General features: G+C 47.9%; 1 protein-coding gene across 4 annotated transcripts in view; it reads left to right on the top strand.

Annotated features, from left to right (window-relative positions):
* Positions 1 to 20,899, top strand: part of Nod1 (nucleotide binding oligomerization domain containing 1) — a 49,185-nt gene that overhangs the window by 21,008 nt on the left and 7,278 nt on the right. For 3 of the 4 annotated variants that reach the window (XR_009590713.1, XM_060379972.1, XM_021648044.2), the window contains 8 exons: positions 681 to 855; positions 4,558 to 6,382; positions 10,834 to 10,917; positions 11,982 to 12,065; positions 12,776 to 12,859; positions 15,749 to 15,832; positions 17,149 to 17,232; positions 20,098 to 20,181. Coding sequence is in view for 3 of the 4 variants with exons in the window: in XM_060379972.1 (XP_060235955.1) it covers positions 681 to 855; positions 4,558 to 6,382; positions 10,834 to 10,917; positions 11,982 to 12,065; positions 12,776 to 12,859; positions 15,749 to 15,832; positions 17,149 to 17,232; positions 20,098 to 20,181 (2,504 nt within the window). In the remaining variant the exon portion in view is untranslated. The remainder of the gene's footprint in view (positions 1 to 680; positions 856 to 4,557; positions 6,383 to 10,833; positions 10,918 to 11,981; positions 12,066 to 12,775; positions 12,860 to 15,748; positions 15,833 to 17,148; positions 17,233 to 20,097; positions 20,182 to 20,899) is intronic. The other variant, XM_021648058.2, reaches the window with a different exon arrangement.

The following is a 20,899-nucleotide window of genomic DNA, read 5'->3' on the forward strand; positions in this document are numbered from 1 at the left end:
GACTTTCCCATGCTAGGAAGAAGGAAGTAGAACCACTCTTAGTTCCCCAAGCTTGGGGGTATCATTTGAAAAATCAAACAGAGGACTGGAAGTCTCTGGATAGAGAAATGAAGAACTTATTTGAGATGAGGCATGAAGGGGCTAAGAGATACCCAAAGAGCTACCATTATGTTGTGGGCTCCCCTCTTGATCCCCCACTTTTTTTTTTCTTGAGACAGAGTTCCCCTCTACTGTCTGGGTTGAGTTGAGATTCTGATCCTCTTGTCTCAGTCTCCCAACTGCTAGGATTATAGGTGTGTGCCACTATGGACAGCTCCTAACTGTTTTTGCCTGTGTTTTAAATAAAAAGGCCATTTTGAACATGTGATTGGATGGGAGTCTATTACCCTTTTGCAGGGTAATCCAGCTACACTACTTCCTTGTGTTACTGGGGTGACTAAATCCTTAGCGTACTTGTCCTATCTGTTTTTAGGCTTGCAGATGCTTCCTGGTTTCTTATCGCCATGGGGATGAATTCTTGCTAAAGAGGTCCCATTTTGCAGATTCTGTGTTAACTCTTACTGGGTATACTGGTGGCCAGGCTACTCTACTGTACTAGCAGCTGGGTGCAGCCTGTATCCTTTTGACAGGAAGGTGTCCTTCACACCAGCTCATGCTCCTAACATTTTTGCCATCTGTAGGTCCGAAAAATCCTTGACCTGGTGCAGAGCAAAGGCGAGGAGGTATCTGAGTTCTTCCTCTACGTGCTACAGCAACTCGAGGACGCTTATGTGGACCTCAGGCTGTGGCTATCAGAGATCGGCTTCTCTCCTTCCCAGCTCATCCGGAGCAAAACTATCATCAATACTGACCCAGGTAGGAGTTCGCTCCAGCAGGACTGTAGGCACGAGTATAAGGCAAGACACTGGGACCTGAAAATGCTGTAATACTGTGGCCTCAGTGGACATACAAGTGTGGCCAGAAAGGCCAAACCTGGTGGGGTTAGAATCTACCTCACTGAGTGAAGCCCACGGTTCCTTCCACTTTGGAAGGAAGGGATGGTTCCTGGCACCAGGGTGCAGCCTCCATGGTTGCAACTGAACTGAGCACATGGAGCTTGTCCTTTTGCTTGCTTTGGCTCTGGGAATGGAACCCTGGGCCTTGGGCATGCTAGGCCAGTTTTACACCCTCAGCCCTTTCCTCTGGTTTATTTAGGCACCCCAGGAACTGGAAATGACCTTTGTTTGTCGTGCTTGCTCACTGCCTTCTCTGGCATGGAGATAACACAGTTTTGACACTTTTTGACGGTTTTCTAAATTTCTTTTTTCTTTTTAAATCTTGTTCTAGGAGGGCTAAGATGCCACTTGGTAGGAGTCTATTCGCCTAGCATGCATAGGCTCTGAGCTCAACCTCCAATACACAAATAACAACAAAGAAAGATACCTTTCCAGAAAGCAAAGCTGCCAGGTTTGATTCTAGGTAAAGTTCTTTGGTCAGTCAGTAGCTAGTCTGTACTGTAGCTAGTACTGTACTGTACTTCCAAAGTGCTGCAGCCTTCATTCGTCGACTGCTTCGCTCTGTACTTTCTATGTCACGCCCAGCACTGGGGCACTTTGCTGGATACTGAGAATGCAGTAATGACTGGGCATAGAATGTGCTGTCTGGTAGGAGTTCAGGGTCTGTGGCAAGGTGAGCAGGGCAGCACAAGGTGTAATTGATTTGGACCGAGCTGCTCCGGGGGAGAGTCGGCTGTTCTCACTCGCTCTACTTTGTGACAGCCATTGATAGCATACCCACAACAAGGGCCCCACACTCCAAACTTTAGACTCCAGTTGAACCTGGTATTGTAGTCACGTTAGAACTCTGGGACAGAATGTCTCAGAGAAGCAACTTAAAGAAGAAAAGCTTTGTTCTAGTGTCTCAGTCCATGTTTGGTTGGCCCCTTTGCTATGTGCCTGAGTGGAGCTGAAACACTCTGGTGGAAGAGAGCTGCTATTAGCCACCAACAGTGACAGACTGCAAAGAGCCAGGGAGGAGTTACAGTGTTAAAGGGCATGCCACTGTGACCTGCCTCTTCCCGCCATGCCCCCCCCCATCTCCTAGTTTCTGCCACTTCATAATCAATTCCATCCGATTATGAAACTATCAGTGGATCCATCTTGGTAAGGTCAGAGCCAGCAAGATCCCATCATCTACCCAAATCCTGCTGACTAGCCCTGTTATTGGTCTTCATGGGACATACCAGACTTAAGACATTACACTTGGGAACAGAAAGAACCTTCCCAGGGAGTGAATGTTTGGAAAGAAGTAAGGCGAGCCAGCAGTGCCAAGGCTGTTTGTTAATGTAGCATGAGCTGTCAGCTGTCCTTAGCCAGCCTCTTGCTGATACTATTTCTTCCTGCCTGTGCTCATTTCCTTCCTCTGTGTGTGTGTTGGGGGGGGCTGGGGTATATATATATATTCCCATGCCCAGTAGTCTTTCAAAAGACTTCTTAGTTGATTCTTTCAGCCATGACTTGTTTAGAGAGTAATTTCTCTACAAGACACCACACATACATGACAGATCCATGTCGTAGGATTTCACGTCTATGAAATGTCCAGAAAAAAAATTTATTTATAAAAAAAGGAAGGCCACCAGCAGTTGTCAGTGTCCAGAAGAGAGGGTGGCCACAGATCAGCCCCAAAAGCTTTGGGAGGATGATGGAGGTTTCTACAATGAATTATAGTGTCCTATATACTATAGCATTGTTGGCTTTTATAAATTTACTAAAAATTAATTGAGTAGTATATAATGCAATTAGTAAAATTTAGCAATATAAGTTATTATGAGTTAGGCCCAAATAAACTATAAATGAAGTACAATTAACTTTAAACTTTTTTAGTGGGGGTCTGTGTTTTGGGGCAAGACCTACCTATATAAGCCCAGGCTGGCCTTGAACTCCTGATTCTCCTGCCTCAGCCTCCCAAGTACAGAGACTACAAAGGTATATGCCACTGTATCTGTCCCTCTTTATAAATTGTGAACACTCCATTGGACTCAGTTCATGGGATGAATTCAGGATTGTACATGTGGGTACCTGATTTTTGCTAACTGAATATTTTTTATTTTATTTTTACATGTTTTTCTTTATTAATTACACTTTATTCACTTTGTATCCCCCCTCTGGTTCTCTCCCTCCTCCCGTCCCAATCCCTCCCTTCCTCCAACCTCTGCATGCATGGCCCTCTCCAAGTCCACTGATAAGGGAGGTCTTCTTTTCCTTCCTTCTGATCCTAGTCAATTAGGTCTCATCAGGAGTGGCTGCATGGTCTTCTTCTGTGGTCTGGTAATGCTGCTTCCCCCTCGGGGGGAGGTAATTAAAGAGCAGGCCAATCAGTTCATGTCAGAGGCAGTCCCTGTTCCTATTACAATGGAACCCACTTGGATACTGAACTGCCATGGGCTACATCTGTGCAGGGGTCTTATTTTATCTCCATGCTTAGTCCTTGGTTGGAGTATCAGTCTCAGGAAAGACCCCTGTGCTCAGATTTTTTGGTTCTGTTGCTCTCCTTGTGGAGTTCCTGTCCTCTACAGATCTTACTGTTTCCCACTGCTTTCCTAAGATTCTCTGCACTCCGCCCAAAGGTTGCCCATAAGTCTCAGCATCTACATTGATAGTCTGCAGGGCAGAGCTTTTCAGAAGTCCTCTGTGTCAGGCTCCTGACTTGTTCCCTCTTTTCTCCTTCTTCTGATGTCTAGCCTCTTTGCCTTTCTGGATGGGGATTGAGCATTTTTGCAAGAGTCCTCCGGCTAACTGAATAATTTAAATTTTAAAAAGTATTTCAAACAAGCACGTAGAACACTCTTATGTTTGGTGTAAGTCCCCTCCTTTGTCATCCAGGTTTGATGGGAAAGTGAAGCTCCTGGGAGCAGGTTATAGTGTCTTTGTGTCTTTACTCCTTGGGGTAGCTTGGGGCTTACACTGAGTGTCTGTGACCCTGTGACACCGCTTTAGCTCAGCATACTCGGTTGTGATGTTTGAGGCTAGGCACAGCTTTGTAAATCAGATTAATGTCCAGCCTTGTATTTTATAACCAAAAGGTTTGGCATAGAGTTACCTCAGACCCTTATTCAAGAATAGTATTACAATCAAAGAAAGGCTGGAGTAGTTTCCCCCCATAGAAGACTTTCAGTGGGGACTAACTCTGCTATTAAAACAGGACTGGGGACTGGGGTGGACCCACAGAGCTGGCTGGCCTGGCCCTCAATTGTGAGTGGCTTCTGTCTCTAGAGTTCAATGGCAACATTGTGCAGAGGTTCAAGGGAGGATTGTCTCAGGCACTTGATCTGTAGCCCTCCAGCTGGCTAAACCTGAAGGCTAGCAGAGGGAGGGAAGGCTGGATCTGCCAGTTCTGGGACACTGTCTGTTTTGAGGCCCTGTGAGCTCCTGTTAAAGGAGTAAATGACTTGGCTCAGAGTCCGCTGTGGGTTTGTTTGCTTGTGTCTGCTCTCCATGCTGAGACACCCTGTTTAACGCATCCCCCCCCCCCCCCCCGTCCCCTCACCTGGTTGCTGGGAAACACTTCCTCCTGCTCCAGTAAGCCGGTATACCCAGCAGCTTCGACACCAGCTGGGCCGAGACTCCAAGTTCATGCTGTGCTACGCCCAGAAGGAGGACCTGCTGCTGGAGGAGACCTACATGGACACGCTCATGGAGCTGGTAGGCTTCAACAATGAAAACCTGGGCAGCTTGGGAGGCCTGGACTGCCTGCTGGATCATAGCACCGGTGTCCTCAACGAGCATGGCGAGACGGTCTTCGTGTTTGGGGACGCCGGGGTGGGCAAGTCAATGCTGCTGCAGCGGCTGCAGAGCCTCTGGGCATCCGGGAGGCTGGCCTCGGCAGCCAAGTTCTTCTTCCACTTCCGCTGCCGCATGTTCAGCTGCTTCAAGGAGAGCGACACGCTGTGTCTGCAGGACCTGCTCTTCAAACACTTCTGCTACCCAGAGCAGGACCCCGAGGAGGTGTTCTCCTTCCTACTGCGCTTTCCCGAAACGGCTCTCTTCACTTTCGACGGCCTGGATGAGCTGCACTCGGACTTCGACCTGAGCCGTGTGCCAGACACCTGCTGTCCCTGGGAGCCAGCACACCCTCTGGTCCTGCTGGCCAACCTCCTAAGTGGCAGGCTGCTCAAGGGCGCAGGCAAGCTGCTCACCGCTCGCACGGGCGTGGAGGTCCCCCGCCAGCTCCTTCGCAAAAAGGTGCTGCTCAGGGGCTTCTCCCCGGGCCATCTGCGTGCCTATGCCCGCCGGATGTTCCCCGAGCGCACGGCGCAGGAGCACCTGCTGCAGCAGCTGGATGCCAACCCCAACCTCTGCAGCCTGTGCGGCGTGCCGCTCTTTTGCTGGATCATCTTCCGCTGTTTCCAGCACTTCCACACGGCCTTCGAGGGCTCCTCGCAGCTGCCGGACTGCGCGGTGACCCTGACCGACGTCTTCTTGCTGGTCACTGAGGTGCATCTAAACAGGACGCAGCCCATCAGCCTAGTGCAGCGCAACACGCGCAGCCCGGCGGAGACCCTGCGTGCAGGCTGGCGCACGCTGCAGGCGCTGGGCGAGGTGGCGTACCGAGGCACAGACAGGAGCCTCTTTGTGTTTGACCAGGAGGAGGTGCAGGCGTCAAAGCTGGAGGAAGGAGATCTGCAGCTGGGCTTCCTGCGGGCTTTGCCCGACGTGGGCCCTGAGCAGACTCAGCAGTCCTATGAATTTTTCCACCTCACGCTCCAGGCCTTCTTCACTGCCTTCTTTTTGGTGGCGGATGACAAAGTGGGGACCAGGGAGTTGCTAAGGTTCTTTCGAGAATGGACAGCTCCTGGGGAGGTAACAAGCAGGTCCTGCTATCCTTCCTTCTTCTCCCTTCAATGCCTAGGAGGCGGTAGCCGGTTGGGCCCTGATCCCTTCAGGAACAAAGACCACTTCCAGTTCACCAACCTATTTCTGTGTGGGCTGCTGGCCAAGGCCCGGCAAAAACTCCTTGGGCAGTTGGTGCCCAAGACTACCCTAAAGAGGAAGCGCAAGGCCCTGTGGGCTCACCTGTTCGCCAGCCTGCGCTCCTACCTGAAGAGCCTACCCCGGGTCCAGTCTGGAGGCTTTAGCCAGGTGCATGCCATGCCCACATTCCTGTGGATGCTGCGCTGCATCTATGAGACACAGAGCCAGAAGGTGGGGCGCCTGGCCGCCCGGGGCATCAGTGCTGACTACCTGAAGCTGGCCTTCTGCAACGCCTGTTCCGCCGACTGCAGCGCCCTGTCCTTCGTCCTGCATCACCTCCACAGACAGCTGGCCCTAGACCTGGACAACAACAACCTCAACGACTATGGAGTGCAGGAGCTGCAGCCTTGCTTCAGCCGCCTCACGGTCATCAGGTGAGGATGAAGGCACCTGGGATGGGTGGGGAGAACAGACAGCCTTGGGGCCCCAGGCCTAGTAACATGGCTCAGGGTTCTTGGTCTTTCCATGACACAGGGACTCAACTCTCCTGTCTGGGGATGGGGGTCGGGGCAAAGAGGCCAGTGAGTCAGGTGACCAGTTCAGTTCCAGCTGGGCATCCTGCAACTAACTGTAATGGCAGGAAGCCTCCAGACAGAAAGTTGCTATTGTCCTAGCATGGCTAAGCCTATGCATACAGTGAAAGTGGGTGGAGTGCATTATTCTTGTAACTGGCTTAATGCTCTTTCCCCTGAAGGGAAAATTCTGGAATTTTGGTTTCTTTTAAAAAAAGAAAACACAGAAATATAAATTATAAGAATATGTTTTCGTTTTAGTCCGAGGTGTGGGGACACGGGGCTGCTTCAGGCTATCTGCAGCGCCTGCCCATGATTTGCCTCCTGTGCTGGAGAGGCATGGTGCTGCCAGCTGCAGATAGTTTCTGTGATTGTGTGACATTTGGGGTTCTAGATACTTTTCAGAGGGTGTCTAAATGCTCGGGCCCAAGAGGCGGAGGAGTTGGTGCTTGTGGCTGGTTCAGGGGAGTTGTACCCAGTTTGTTAGTAGTCGTGCCCAGAGAAGAAACAAGGAGAAAGAAATTAGAGTCAGAGCTCTTTCTATCTCTCTTCTCTATCCTTCTTTCTGTCCTATCTGGTGATAGGGGGGTGGAATGGGGAAGGGTATAAAGAGTGGGAAAAAGAAGAACCCACGAAGTGGCAAAGACCAGCTACATTCCCTGTAAGGCAGGATAGCAATTTAGCTATTTAGAACAATATTGCAAATAGGAAACAGAGAGGTTAATGAATTCCTCCAGGCCCCACAGCTCAGATGTCCAGAAGGGGAAGACCTGCCCTTGAAGACTAGCCTGAGGCTCAGAAATAGAAGAGACTCTCAGCCCTCTAGTGTCTAGTGTTGCTCTGGGGAAAGCAGGCTGAACTCAGCGGCCTTGCTTCTCACGAAAAGGGCAACAGCATGCTGTTGCCTTGAGGTGGTTTTCCTGTTTGAGAGCAGAAAGGAGAGACACGCAGCTTCTCCTGCTCAAATTTCCTGTGTGAAACAAGCCTTGTCAGTTTCTGCAGGGACTTAAGTCTGCCTCAGCTTGGCTCAAGCAAGTTCTGCAGAACAGTGGGGATTTGGAGCTCATTCTCAGACCTGGGAACCAGAGTGAAAATTGCATGGGGACCTGGGGTATACAGAGCTGAAGACAGCAGCCTAGAACCAAAAGCCAGCAGCTTCCCTCTGTGCTGTAAGGCAGCCACTCCCCTTGGCCATCTCTACTTGGCACTGCTCGGTGCCCATTATGTAAGGAAGAGCTCAGCAAGAAAGAGGCGGAGCTGGTGCTTGGTGGTGGTTCGGGGGAATTGGTTGCAGTTTGTTAGTGCCCAAAGAAGAAACAAGAAGAAGGAAATTAGATTCAGAGATCTCTGTATTTCTCTTCTCTATCCTTCTTTCTCTCCTATCTAATGGGGTGGAATGGGGAAGGTTATGAGGAGTAGGAAAAAGAACCCACAAAGTTCTCCACACCAGCCAAAGAAAAAATGTTATAGGAAAGTAGGGCTTACGGTCCAGCATACGGAAGAACTTTGAGTTCCCTGAGGCCATCAGCTAGGAGTAACTGCAGTAAAGAGTTTGAGAAAGCATCAAATCTTGGTGGCTTACATATGCTATCTCTCTCTGGAGCAAAGTCTAGGAGTATGCAATTAAAGGCTGACATGTTGTCTGTCTGACCAGAACCCAGACTCTCTTTTGTCTTACCACCTGGCTTCTACATCCTGATCCAAGATGGCTGCCCAAGGTGGTAGCTCCAGCCAACTACTTAGTATTGTAGTCAGAAGGAATCACAAGAAGGGCGTGTCCTATTTTTAATTTTTTTTCTTTAATATTGGGGTTTGAACTGGAGGCATCATACATGCCACACAAGTACTCTACCACTGAGCCACACCCCTAACCATTTAAAAAGGCGATTGCCAGTGATACTGAAGAGACTCTAGCCAGCCTATGCATGGCCAGCACAGCTCTGGCAGGCCTTGCCCTTCTTAGATTACATTGTTAAAGTTAGCTACCAAGGTCAATTCCCTTCTTTGGCCACTTTATCCCTCTGAGGCTGACTGCCAAGGTCCAGCTATCAAAGTATTGAACCTCAGCAATGAAAAGCCCCCTTTGGCTCACTTAATTAACAAGCTCAGTTACAATTAAACATCTCGTCCTAGTACCTGGCTTCCCCGTTTACCTTTATAAACCTCAGTTTTCCTGTGTGCTGTGTCTGTCTCCTCTCTATCCAGAAGCAGTTCCTTGTCCCCACCAGGACACATAACCCTGCCCCCTCTCCCTTGCTCCCTTCCCCTTCTCCCTTGTCCTCTGTCTCCTGTCTTTGTCTCTTATTCCCTGCTTTCTGTCCCTCTAGGGCAAATAGATCTCTTTTGTGCTGAGAACTTGGTCTTGGGGGTCCTGAGCTGATACCATTCCTTACAGACACAACTTCTTAGAGTTCTTTGGGTGGGACATAATTGTATGTGCCAAGCTGAGAAAAGGAGAGGAAGGCACACAGGAATTGTATTGCTAAGAACACATAGATACTGGAAGCACCTGCTATGTTGGGATCGAATGAAAAAAAGAAAAAAGAAAAAGAAAAAAAAAAGGAAGAAAGACATGACTGCTCCTAGGTATGGTGGAGGAGGTTTATTGTAGATAAAAGGGAGAGCATAGCCAGAGGCAGAGACATCTGAGAGAGTCCAGAGTAGACATGACCAGATCGAGTGGGGCCGTGTGAGGAGAGGGAGTAGAGAGATCTAGGAGACCAAGAGGCTAAAAGGGCAAAAAGCATTAGAGAGAGAGAAAGAGAGAGAGAGAAAGAGAGAGAGAGAAAGAGAGAGAGAGAAAGAGAGAGAGAGAGAAGGAAGAGAGAAAGAAAGAAAGAAAGAAAGAAAGAAAAAAAGAAAGAAAGAAAGAAAGAAAGAAAGAAAGAAAGAAAGAAAGAAAGAAAGAAAGAGAAAAGTATGGCCAAAATGGCTGGGTTATATACAGAAGAGCAGCTAGGGTAAGGGCAGCCCAACCCATGGACTGGAGAGTTCAGGGAAGGCAAGGAGGACCCTGTAACAGGTAGGGACTGAGGGATTCTGGGAGAATCTGGAGGCCATCTTGACCTAGCAGGGGCTGCTTGTTCAGTGAGTGCCTTGCACTTGCATTGAGACCAATACTAGGGAAGGAAGGGGTGGGATGGGTCTTGGAAGGCTGCCTTTGTCTTTTTGATGTGACTTAATAATAAAGCTTTTCCTGTTCACTTTTTATTTGTCGTAGTTGTCAGCTTTGGGGTCAGACTCAGCTGTAGCTTGGGCTAGTAAATAAAGATTTATTGTAGTGCAGCCATGGATTTTTGTTAACTTCTCAGTTTTTTCACACTGTGGGGTTGAGCAATTACGCTTAGGCTGGCAGAGCTCAAGTATTCAGCATTTGCCAGTTGGTCTTCATGTAGAAAGTCTGCTGCCCTATATCCTGTCCCCTCATGGGGAGGGACTCCTGCTCTCACCTTGTCTCCTAACTGCTTTCTTTCTTCAAGATCAGGGTAGCTCAATACAGAGAATGGATGGATAGGTGGGAGTGGGGAGAGAAAGAGAAATAGGGGAAGGGGGGGAGAAGGCCATTGGTAGCACAGAGGCACATTTGCCTAGCATGCTGCAAACCCTGAGTTCTACTCCTTTAGTGACCAATAAATGCATACACATGTGCACATTTTAGTCATGAGAAACTATTCTGTGTGTTCAGAGATTTTTCTAGAGAAATTGCAGCCTGTGGCTGGCCTTTGACATATAGGGAACCAGTCTCAGGGGCCCTGTTTTCCTTTTTCCTGTGGCCCTGTGCCCAGCCTGGGTCTGCACAGGCAGCATTTGCTTAAGAGGGAGCTGGAGAGAATTGCTGCCAAGACACACCCTTTCCGAGAAAGCTATGGGTTTCCCATAGCTATGAGATTTCCCATCCAGAGCTGCTTCAAATGAGCCATTTCCCCAGGGCAGCAGAATGCCGGGCCTCCTCCTGCCTCGGAGTGGGTCAGTTCTAGTGGGGACTCTTCTGTCTTGTGTTTTACATGTTATCTCATGTCTTGACTCCACTCCTAAAATACAAGGGTACCCCCAGTGGCAGTGATCCTAAAGGTAGCCCCTCCCATTTCTGACTTCGTGACCCTCATGGTCCACAGAGGATGGAGAAGCCACACCCAAATGCAGGATGTTGGAGGTTGCTGGCCAAATGCCCTTCGTAGTCTCAGTGATCCTTCTGCTTACAGCCTGGGCTGCTGCCTTGGTGCTGGCCCTGGCCTATTGACACTCTTGGGCTGAGTACTCCCTTGGAAGTTCCACTGCCCTGACCCACAGTTATCTTTGTTGTTGTGTTTTAGACTCAGCGTCAACCAGATCACTGACACAGGGGTGAAGGTGCTGTGTGAAGAACTGACCAAGTACAAAATCATAACATTCCTGGGGTAAGTCTTGCTTGAGGGTGCTGGGCCTGCTACCTTATCCTAGTTCTGAGCAGGAGAAAATTAACAGCCATGTGGTCCATAGCCAGTGCTTGCATCCTCCAACCTTAGCCTGGCCTGGGCTGGGGTTACAGGCATGCAACACCACACATGGCTTTGGGTTCTGCTCTAGGCTCAACCAGTATCTCGGTAGTATCCGAACTAAACACAAACACTTGTGGAGCCCCAGCTACCTTACCTGAAAAGTTAAGACACAATGCAGGCAAGCTATTTTGGAGGCTATGAAGGGAAAACATGTGGGGATAAGTTCTGTAGATGTTAAAATACCTGGTTATACATTAGAATTGACTACTTTGGGTCTATTCCTAGGTCCAAGTCAGGAGCATATATGTTGAACAGTAGTGGCACAATCAGAGAGGTCCTAGGTAGTACCCCTTCAAATGCCTCAAGAGTGCTGCAGAAAAATAAGTGAATACTCAAACCAAGTATGGTTAAGTAAAGACACACAGAGGTCCAAGTCAGTTGCTAAATCAGTTACAAAGAGCTTTGAGTTTTGGAGTTTGAGGTGAGGGCATGTGAGCCCTTGGCTGCCGCTGTTCCTGTCACTGGAGCAGTTGCAAAAGACCGCTGGATCTCAGTTGTGCCCACTGGAGTGTGAGGACACATATTCCAAGGGCCCCATGCTCCCCTCTGTTATATATTACAGGTGACAGTGGGGAGGAGCCTTGCTGCTTTTCTGGTCTTATTTTTCAATCAGAATGGAATGGGAAAAATGGTTAAAAAAAAAAAAGACACAGGACTTTATTCTTCAGAAAACCTAAATCCCCATTGCCTGCACTTACTGCATTGTGCGCCAGGGCTCTGCATGATGGCATGTTCTCCCTGTGACCATGGGGTGGAGAGGTGAATGGATTCAGCACAGAGGGGAAGGAACGAGCTAGTTTTGGAGCCAGGTGGATGCACAACCCAGACAATGGAAATCAGTAGGCAGCATGTCCTCACTATAGAAGGAGGCAGTAAGTGATGCCAGCACTTACAAAGGCCCCTGTCTGTGCTTTCTCTCCAAGTTTGTACAACAACCAGATCACTGATATCGGAGCCAGGTATGTGGCCCAAATCCTGGATGAATGCAGAGGCCTCACGCACCTTAAGTAAGTGGGGAAGGGGCATGGACTCCTTAGGAGTTGCTTTTCTCTACAAAGACCTGGATCACCTTTTCTATTACTAGAAGAGCCAGTGTCATCTTAAAGAGGTCTCACCCAAAGCCTGTACCAGCCCCATGGCCATACTAGCCAAACTGGCCAGGTGTGCTCACCCTGTGGAGGAATTATGACTCAGTGTGGGGCCTGGATTGTGGAAGGGCTACCTGTTGGTGGTAGCAGAGAATTAATAACCACTGGCTGGAGAGAAGGGGTTTATCTATTGCCCCTTTCAGATGCCAGAGAAAGATCCTCCTCTCGCAGAAAGCTTGATCCTTGGCAGTATGGTCGCTATGCCCTTTCAGGCTGATGATCATTCAGTCCTCCCGTAATGGGAACACCTTGACCATTAACAATGAGTATGGGCGTCCTCCAGCATTCAGAAGTGAGTGATGGTCCTGGGATCACTTAGAGAAACCCAGGAAAGGTGCCAGTGGTTGACCACCAGCAGAAATCATAGGCTATTTCCTAGAGAGATAGCTGGCTCCCTGGTCCCAGGCTATGGCTCCGTCTCCCAAGAGAAGGCCCTAAGAATGGATATATGTGTGCCAGGAGCAAGATCACACCATCAAGAAGGCCTGCAAGGGCTTGGCACTGGGAAGAAGGGTGGCTTATTGCGGAGTCCTTATTCAGAGGCTAACCACACAGGCTTCTCTCTGCAGACTGGGGAAAAACAGAATAACAAGTGAGGGCGGCAAGTGTGTAGCTCTGGCTGTGAAGAACAGCACCTCCATCGTTGACGTTGGGTGAGTAGAAGGGACCTCCCCGCCACACACACATGGGTATACACAGCCTGCTGTCTGTGCGGGCACTGGCTGCTCGTCTGGACATCAGTGGACCAGAAGGACCCTGGGGCCAGCAGCACAGACACCCTGGTGGCTTCTGTATGAAAAATGGGTGGGAAGTCCCAGAGGCAGTGACAGGTGGGACTTCACAAACTTTTGATTTACTCATTTAAAATCAGTATCTTTGTGGCTGGGACTGGAGGAAGCCCTCCTAGCTTTGTATGTTCACCCTGCCAGTGGCTGGTCTTGGTTTTAAGAGTTTACTATTCTCTGAGTAGCTTTTCTTTTCCATATTAAAAACTGTGGAAAAATGCATGCAATGTAAAGTCAACCACCTTCACCATATTTAATTATACAGTTCAGTGGTATAAATTTATTCATGTAAGACAGCCCTCCTCTCCAAGGTGCTTCTTGGCTCAGAAGCCACCATGATGTCCTTTTCTAGGTATCCAAATCCAGAGTATATCACGGAGATTTTTTGTGTATATGTATGATGGCTTATTTCACTTAACGTGACACCCCGAAAGGTCATTCTGCCTCAAGGGTCAGTCCTGCCATAACGTGCAGTTCCCTTCCTTTCAGACAGTCAGATATCCTGTCCTCTGATTGCCGGCACTTTATTTTGCTCATTGGTGTCTCTGTCACAGGACACATGGGTTGTGAACACTGATGATCTTAGGAGCACAGGCATCCCGCTACATTCCTACTGGCACTTCCTGTGGTTAACTGGCCCCCTGCTGGGGTTGCGGTGGAATAGTAATTCTACTTTGGATTTCTTTTTTTTTTCATTATATTATTAATTTAAAATTTTATTTTGTGGATATGGGTCTTCTGCTTGCATGTATGTTTGTGCATCACTTAGGTGCCCAGTGCCACTGGGGCCAAAGAGGGCATCTGAGACCCTGGAACTCAAGTTATAGGTGATTGTGAGCTTCAAGATGAGTGCTGGGAATCAATCCCAGATCCGCTTATCCTCAGAGACAGCTCTTTATCTCCTATGTCTGATTTTGTGGAGGCCCCACGGAGTGTACCTCCTGTCAATACATCATTTTACACTTCCACCAGCACTGTACATGGATTCTATTTTCTCCACCTCTTTGCCAGCACTTGTTTTTTTCATCTTGTTAATAGCAGCCATCCTACTGGTAGGAGTGGCATTTTGCTTTGGTTAAAAAGCTCTTTGTGACATTTTAATTTTTCCTGGATTATGAAAAGAACATAGGTGATTTTCTTGAGAAACTTATTGGAATTATGATCAATAATAAAATTATCTTCTCAGAATTGCTTTAACCTGGATATGGCAGTACAGGCCTATAATTTCAGACTTTGGAGGGTGAAGGCAAGAGGATTACAGTTCAGTAACAGCCTTAGCTATATATCAAGGTCAAGGCTAGCTTGGGCTCAGAGAGGTGAGGGTGATTGTCACTGGCATTTGAGATCATGTAGACTATTTTCATCTTTTTTTTCTCTCCTCCTGTTACTCTTTTTATATAGCCAAAACCAACCCACATGGACAAAATGTTATCTTTATTTTTCACCTGTTTCACGTCATAGTCTGCAACTTTTACTTAAAAAAAGATGCCACTCAATTGTATTGTGCACACATTTTCTCAGCAAGTTGCTGAAAACTGGGGCCTCTCAGGTCATACTGAAAGAAGCCTGCTGGTCCTTGCTGGGAAGGTCAGGACTTGTGAGTAGGAAGATTGCAGATTTTCCTGCTCCCTCGAAAGAGACCTTCTTCCTGATGGGGACAGCTGGTCCTGCAGGCCAAGCACTATTCTAAGTGTTCACATTTATGAAATCACAAAATATTCCTCACTACTCTGAAAAGGATGCCCTCATTTGACAGAGGATTTCAGAAACTGAGGCCTAAGACATTTTAATGTTTACATAAAGTTACACAGACAGTATGGGTGTCTGTCTTAGTTTGCTTTCTATTGCTATGATAAACATGTGGCTGGAATCAGCTTGGGGAGGGAAAGGTTTGTTTAGCTTACATTTTTCCCATCACGGACTATCACTGAGGAAAGACAGGACTGGAACCCAAGCAGGTTCCTGGAGCAGGAACAAGTGGAAACCACAGAGGAATGCTGCTTACTGGCTTGCTCCCCAAGGCCCACTCAGCCTGCCTTTTACACCCCAGAAATACTTGCTCAAGGGTGACACTGCCCACAATACACTGGGCCCTCTCACATCAATCATCCTACAGAGTTGATGGGAGCCTGATAGAGGCAGTGTCTCCATAGAGATTCCTCTTCTCAGGGTCTTGAAGTGAGATGTTTATCAGGTGGACTGTTTAGTTGGTCTCTGAGAGGCTGGCCTGGGAAAGGAAGTCAGCTTCATCACTCTAACTCTCTGCTAAGACCAAAGTGGTACACAGGGCCGGTTGGCAACATCCTTGCCACATACAAGGAAGGTTGCTGGAATGGTTTCAGCTGCGATTCCGGGTCTTGGCTTCCTGGGAGGCCCAAATCATCTACAGTGGCAGTCCTTTTGCTGCAGTTGATCCAGGGTGGGAGTCTAGCTCCTGTGAACATCCCTCCTTTCAGGGAGAGTGGCCTGGAAGTTTCTTTCTAGGGCAGTTGTTGGCTGAAGGTCTCAGACTGGAGCCTTTTCAAAGTTCGGAGGGACTGGTCTCAAACCTCAGAACCAGCTGATCTGCCTCTCTGCCAGTGCTTTCACGGCTCTCTGTAACTGGGATCCCAGGGCAGGAGCTTTTTCTGCAGCCACAGTCTGGGGCTAAGGTAACCCCTCTGGGAGTTGCCTGTTGAGAATGAATCAAGAGGGCAGCAGTTGACATCAGATGGAGGTGTGGCTGTGTAACAGTCCTTTGCTTCCCTCTGCTTTCAGGATGTGGGGCAATCAGATTGGTGATGAAGGGGCAAAGGCCTTCGCAGAGGCATTGAGGGACCACCCCAGCCTGACAACCCTCAGGTAACATGCCTACTGAGATGTGGGAGGTGTTGGGAGGAAGTGGCTGGGTTTTCTACTAGGGCAATATGGATTGACAGATGGCCTCTGTTGCTAAAGATTTTCCTCGGTGGGTGTGAAGCAATGCAGTCAAGCACATTATTCTCAAGTGCTCAGTGAAGCACATGGTGACCTGGGACACCTACAGATCCTCATCTGTCTCCATGGGTATACATGTATGTGTGTATGGGGGTGTCTGGGAGTGATTTTCAAGCCCATATAAAACTGAAGGGACACTGACCAACAGAGTGCTGACCCTTCCTCTTTCTCAGAGACTAGAGGGTAGACGGAGCCTTTCTTTGCTGTGAACGGCCTTTCGTTAGCACCCTGGCCTGATCCCAGCACCTTGGAGTCTTGGAGCCTCCCAGGCTCTACCATGGAAAGGGATTCCAAGGCTAGTCAAAGAGATTTTTCCCAAGTCTTTCCATGGATCTCTGAAACTTCTGCACAATTCGAGCTGCCCTGCTAATGCCCTCACACATACAAGCCTGGCACAATCCACTTTCGGAACACCAGGATCACTTGACCTCATATGCAAGCCCCGAGCTCTGCCTTTGTTTCCCAGCTGATCTGAGAAATAACATACTAGTAGTACCTGCCCTTGGTCCCAAATAACCAACAGAGAAACCTATTAGGTTTACTCAATAAGCTTTAAGGTCTAAAACTGGGCAGATAGTTCTCTGCTAACCCAATTATGCTAGTCTGGCTACCTCCCAGCCATGTTCCTCTTTACTTGCCTTCTCAGTCTTGCCTTGACTTTCTGCTGCAACTCTGTCCTCATGGTGTATTCCCCCTGGTCCTCCTCATGGTGATTTCTCTCTCTCCTCCACTTCCTTCCTGTCTCTCTCTGGTTCCCTCCCTGATACTTCCAGACTGGTCACTGAAGTCCTGCCTTCTATATCTTCTGCCCAGTTATTGGCTAATCAGCTTCGTTATTAACCAATCAGAGAAAACTGGAGAGTAATTTTTATGCAACATTGGTCTAGGAGATTTTTTAATAATCATTACAATTTCCACTTCTGGACTGCAACCTGGTCTTGGGGCACAGACGTCAGTATCTGAATACACAGTGCACAAAACCATCATCTGCCAACACTGATCTTTTCAGAAACAGCCATAAGCCTGCACTCACACTCTCAAGCACCTGAGGATGGGCCAAGCACCATGCTTCCTGCCTCGTGCTTCCTCTAGACAGAAACTTCCCAGGTGACTGAATGTTGAAGGCGGGCCAACTGAGGATGTGTTTGTAATAACCCATCCCCCTGTGTTTTTCTCCCTAGTCTTGCATTCAACGGCATCACCCCAGAGGGAGGGAAGAGCCTTGCACAGGCCCTGAAGCAGAATACAACTTTGACAATATTCTGGTAACAATTTGAGCCATTTCAAAGGGTTGGGTCTGGTCATTATTCACAAGGTTGTAGACTCTAAACTGAAAAGTGCTTCTTCATTGAAAAGGTGGATTAGATTTTCCCCAGCTCTTGCCACACACCTGGGACTAACATAAGTACAAAGTAAACCGTCGCCCTCAGCTTAGATGAATGTGCCAGAACTCCCCTTGAAACCGTCTCACTCAGGCCCAGCTTTCATGCACCTGGTCCAAAAGACCCACTTCTTGCACCTGCCATTTACCCCTTCAACTGCCTCTTATCATGTATACACATCAGGACTCAGCTTTCGTGCACCAGATGGCCTGTCACTAGAAACCTGGAATCCTCATACTTATTAAGTGGCTGTTAATCCCCATGGGGCTTTTTATTTAATCCTTCATTTTTCCTTATTTTCATTGTGAGCAAGCTGCATCACCCCACTGTGTCATCCTCCCGCCTCCCAGCACTCATCAGACCTTGCTGATGTAGTGCTAGCCTCTTGTTCCATGACAAACCCGTCAAAAGTAACTTAAGGAGAACAGTATTAGTTTTGGCTCACGGTTTGAAGCTACCATCCATCCTGATATGGAAGGCACGTCAACAGCAGCATGAAACAGCAGTTTGCGCTGCCAGGGAGCAGAGAGATGGACGCGGATACTCAGTTCATTTTCTTGTTTTGGTTCGGTATGGTACTCCAGCCCGTGGGACAGGGCCATTCACGTTTAGGACAGGGCTTTCTCTCCCAGGTAACCCAGTCTAGAAACTCCCCATAACGTTCCCCAAAGTCTGTCTCCTGGCTGATTCTAGATCCTGGCAAGTTGACCATCAGTATAAACCATTACACAGCTATTGAAAATCTCATAATATGCCCAGTGGAGTGGAGAATACCTGTAGCTCCAGCACTCAAAAGGCTGAGGTTGGAGGATTGCAAGGTTAACACCTGCCCTTCATGGTGAAAGCCGGACATAAAGTGGTGTGGGTTTTTGTTTGTTTGTTTTTGTTTGTTTGTTTGTTGAGAGCTCTGACACCAGATCTGCTGGTCAGTCAATGCGTATTTTTAAAAAAGTGCCTCACGTCTTTAATCCCAGCACTCAGGAGGCAGAGGCAGGTGAATCTCTGAGTTCAAGGCCAGCCTGATATACAGAGTGAGTTCTAGGACAGGCAGGGCTACATAGAGAAACCCTGTCTCAAAAACCAAAAATCAATATATATATATTATATATATTCTTTTCAAAAAGTTAATAAATAACATATGCTTTGTAGAAAAAAAAAATGTGCAGATGAAAGTCTGAAAAGTAGAAATAGAAAGCACTTCTCATGGTTTCCAAAGAGTGTTTATTGTTCTCTTCCAGTCTTTTTGTGTATTCAAATGTATACAAATAGTGTAGCACTTGGCTATTGGCTGTGGGTTAACATAGCTGTCTACTATGCATTGTGTATTGGGCATGTCCATCCCTGTCATCTCCATACTGCTCATGTTTTAGCTGCTGCTTGGGCCTGGCCAGTACCAAAGGGTGTACAGGAGCATCCCTGGCCTCTATCTGTTAGAGGCTAGGAGCACCTCCAATTATGATGATCCAAAAGGTTTCCCTTCAGACACTGCTAAGCATCTATGGCCAGCAAAACCATGCTGCTCTGCATGAACAGGAATGCAAGTTTCTCACTGCAGGCCATGGGTCCTTCTGCACCTTTCACACATGTGGACTCATCCCACAGCCACTCTGTGTCCTCCTCACACTTGCCCATGAGACTGCGGAGACCAGAGACCTCAGTCCACTTGCCTGAGTTCCCTCTGCTAGACAGTGATGTGAAGCCAGCAAGCTGGAGTCCAGAGCATCTAACCTTGCCCTCTTTCTTTTTCTTACTGTCTCAAAGGCACCATACACTGTTGAATGAATGCTTGCTATTTTATCAGTTCTGTCTGTTGTCAGGTACCTACAATTGCTCACATTTTGCATCATGAGCATAATACCCCACCGTGTATTGCAAGATCTAAACCTTTATTGCACATCTTTTTCCTTCTCAGTGCTGAGGTTCAAGCTTGGGGCTTTAAACATGCTGGGTAAGAGCTCTGACACTGTGCTGTATTCCCAGCCTCTAATTTTTTTTTTTTTTATTTTGAAATAGAACCTCATTAAGTGTCCAGGCTGGCCTCAAACTCACAATCCTCCTGAGTAGCTGGGGTTCCAGCTGCCACTTCTCTTAGCTATGATGAAGATCCTGCACATGTCAGGGTGAATTCTATTCTGATTTAACTTACATTTAAGATTTGGAGAGATGCGACCAAACTGCCCTGCAAAGAATGATCTTTTAAACAGCACTAATTCCTACAGATGTCTTGTTCTTTCCACCACTGGAACAAGAGGGTCCTCTGCCGTTGACATTGGGGAGCTTCTGTGCCTTGTCCTGCCTGCTGCTCGATTTAGAGCAATTGAGAGGCAAGCTGTGCCACTGAGTTCTTGTCCTTCACAGTGGTCCCAGAGCACAACTGAGCGTGGTTCATGATGCATGCATGGCTGTCAGTGTGCTGCCAGTGGCCTTCAGAGGTCTAGGGGCTGGAAGCTGATCTGGAGACTGACCCTCAGGCACTGGCCCATTATACTGTGTGGCCTTGGCTTCTATAAAACCCAAGGTGGGGAAGTTTGCTGTAGGCAGGAGGGCAGGAAACAGGACTGGGCAAGGATTGGCTGGAAGCTAGAGCCCTTGCTTGTGTTAACGCGTCATAATGCAGGGTTTCAGTGTAGACTGGGAGTCTGGTCCTCAGCATGTGATGCAGGGCTGGAGGGAGGGCCCTAAACAGCTTCTGTGAACTCACAGAGTCTGTCCGTCAGTACTCCTGACTCAACATCTCCTTTCTTTTAGGCTGACCAAAAATGAACTTAATGATGAGGCAGCAGAATGCTTCGCCGAGATGCTGAGAGTCAACCAGACACTGAAGCATTTATGGTAATTCCCGGGGCCTGGGACCCAGACTCTGCTCTCTGTACATAGTCTGTGATAAAATCTACATACCGCAGCATTTAACCTTTGAAAGTCTAGAGATTTCTAGCACCACCAAGCTGTATGTCTGTGACTGTCTGGTTCTAGACCATGTGTGCTGGCCTTCCCCCAAGCCCTATCAAGCCGGCTCTGCGCTGGTGACACAACTCTGATTTTTGTCTCAGTGGTGGGCATTTAATATAAATGGAGCCATTCAGCCTGACCTTTTATCTGTGTTCATTAGCACAGTTCTCAAGGTTAACCCATGTATGGTAGACATGTAGACTTAAGATCATTTTGCTCACTACGGGTTGATAAATATTGGGTAATTTGTTCTTTGTAAGTATTCTCACTAGTGCTTCCATGAGCATTCATGCAACATGTTTTTGCATGAGCACATTTTCCTCGTTTGTATATGAACTTAAGCACGGAATTGCTGGTAGCACAGGGAGTGTGTTTAACTTTCTGATGAAACTTCACACAGCTTTCCAAAATTGAAGCCAGCATTTTAGGGGCAAATTTCAACCCATCCCCACTAAAAGCTGCTTCTCCCTTTATTGAAATGGATCATTTATTGTTTTTTTTTCTTTCTTTTTTTAATGTAATTTATATTTAATTTCATGCACATATAAAATGTTCTTTGAGCAAAGTACCAATTACCCTCTCTTGTTCCTTCTTCTCTCCA

This window comes from Meriones unguiculatus, chromosome 3 (assembly GCF_030254825.1).
Source record: "Meriones unguiculatus strain TT.TT164.6M chromosome 3, Bangor_MerUng_6.1, whole genome shotgun sequence".
Taxonomy (NCBI): Eukaryota; Metazoa; Chordata; class Mammalia; order Rodentia; family Muridae; genus Meriones; species Meriones unguiculatus.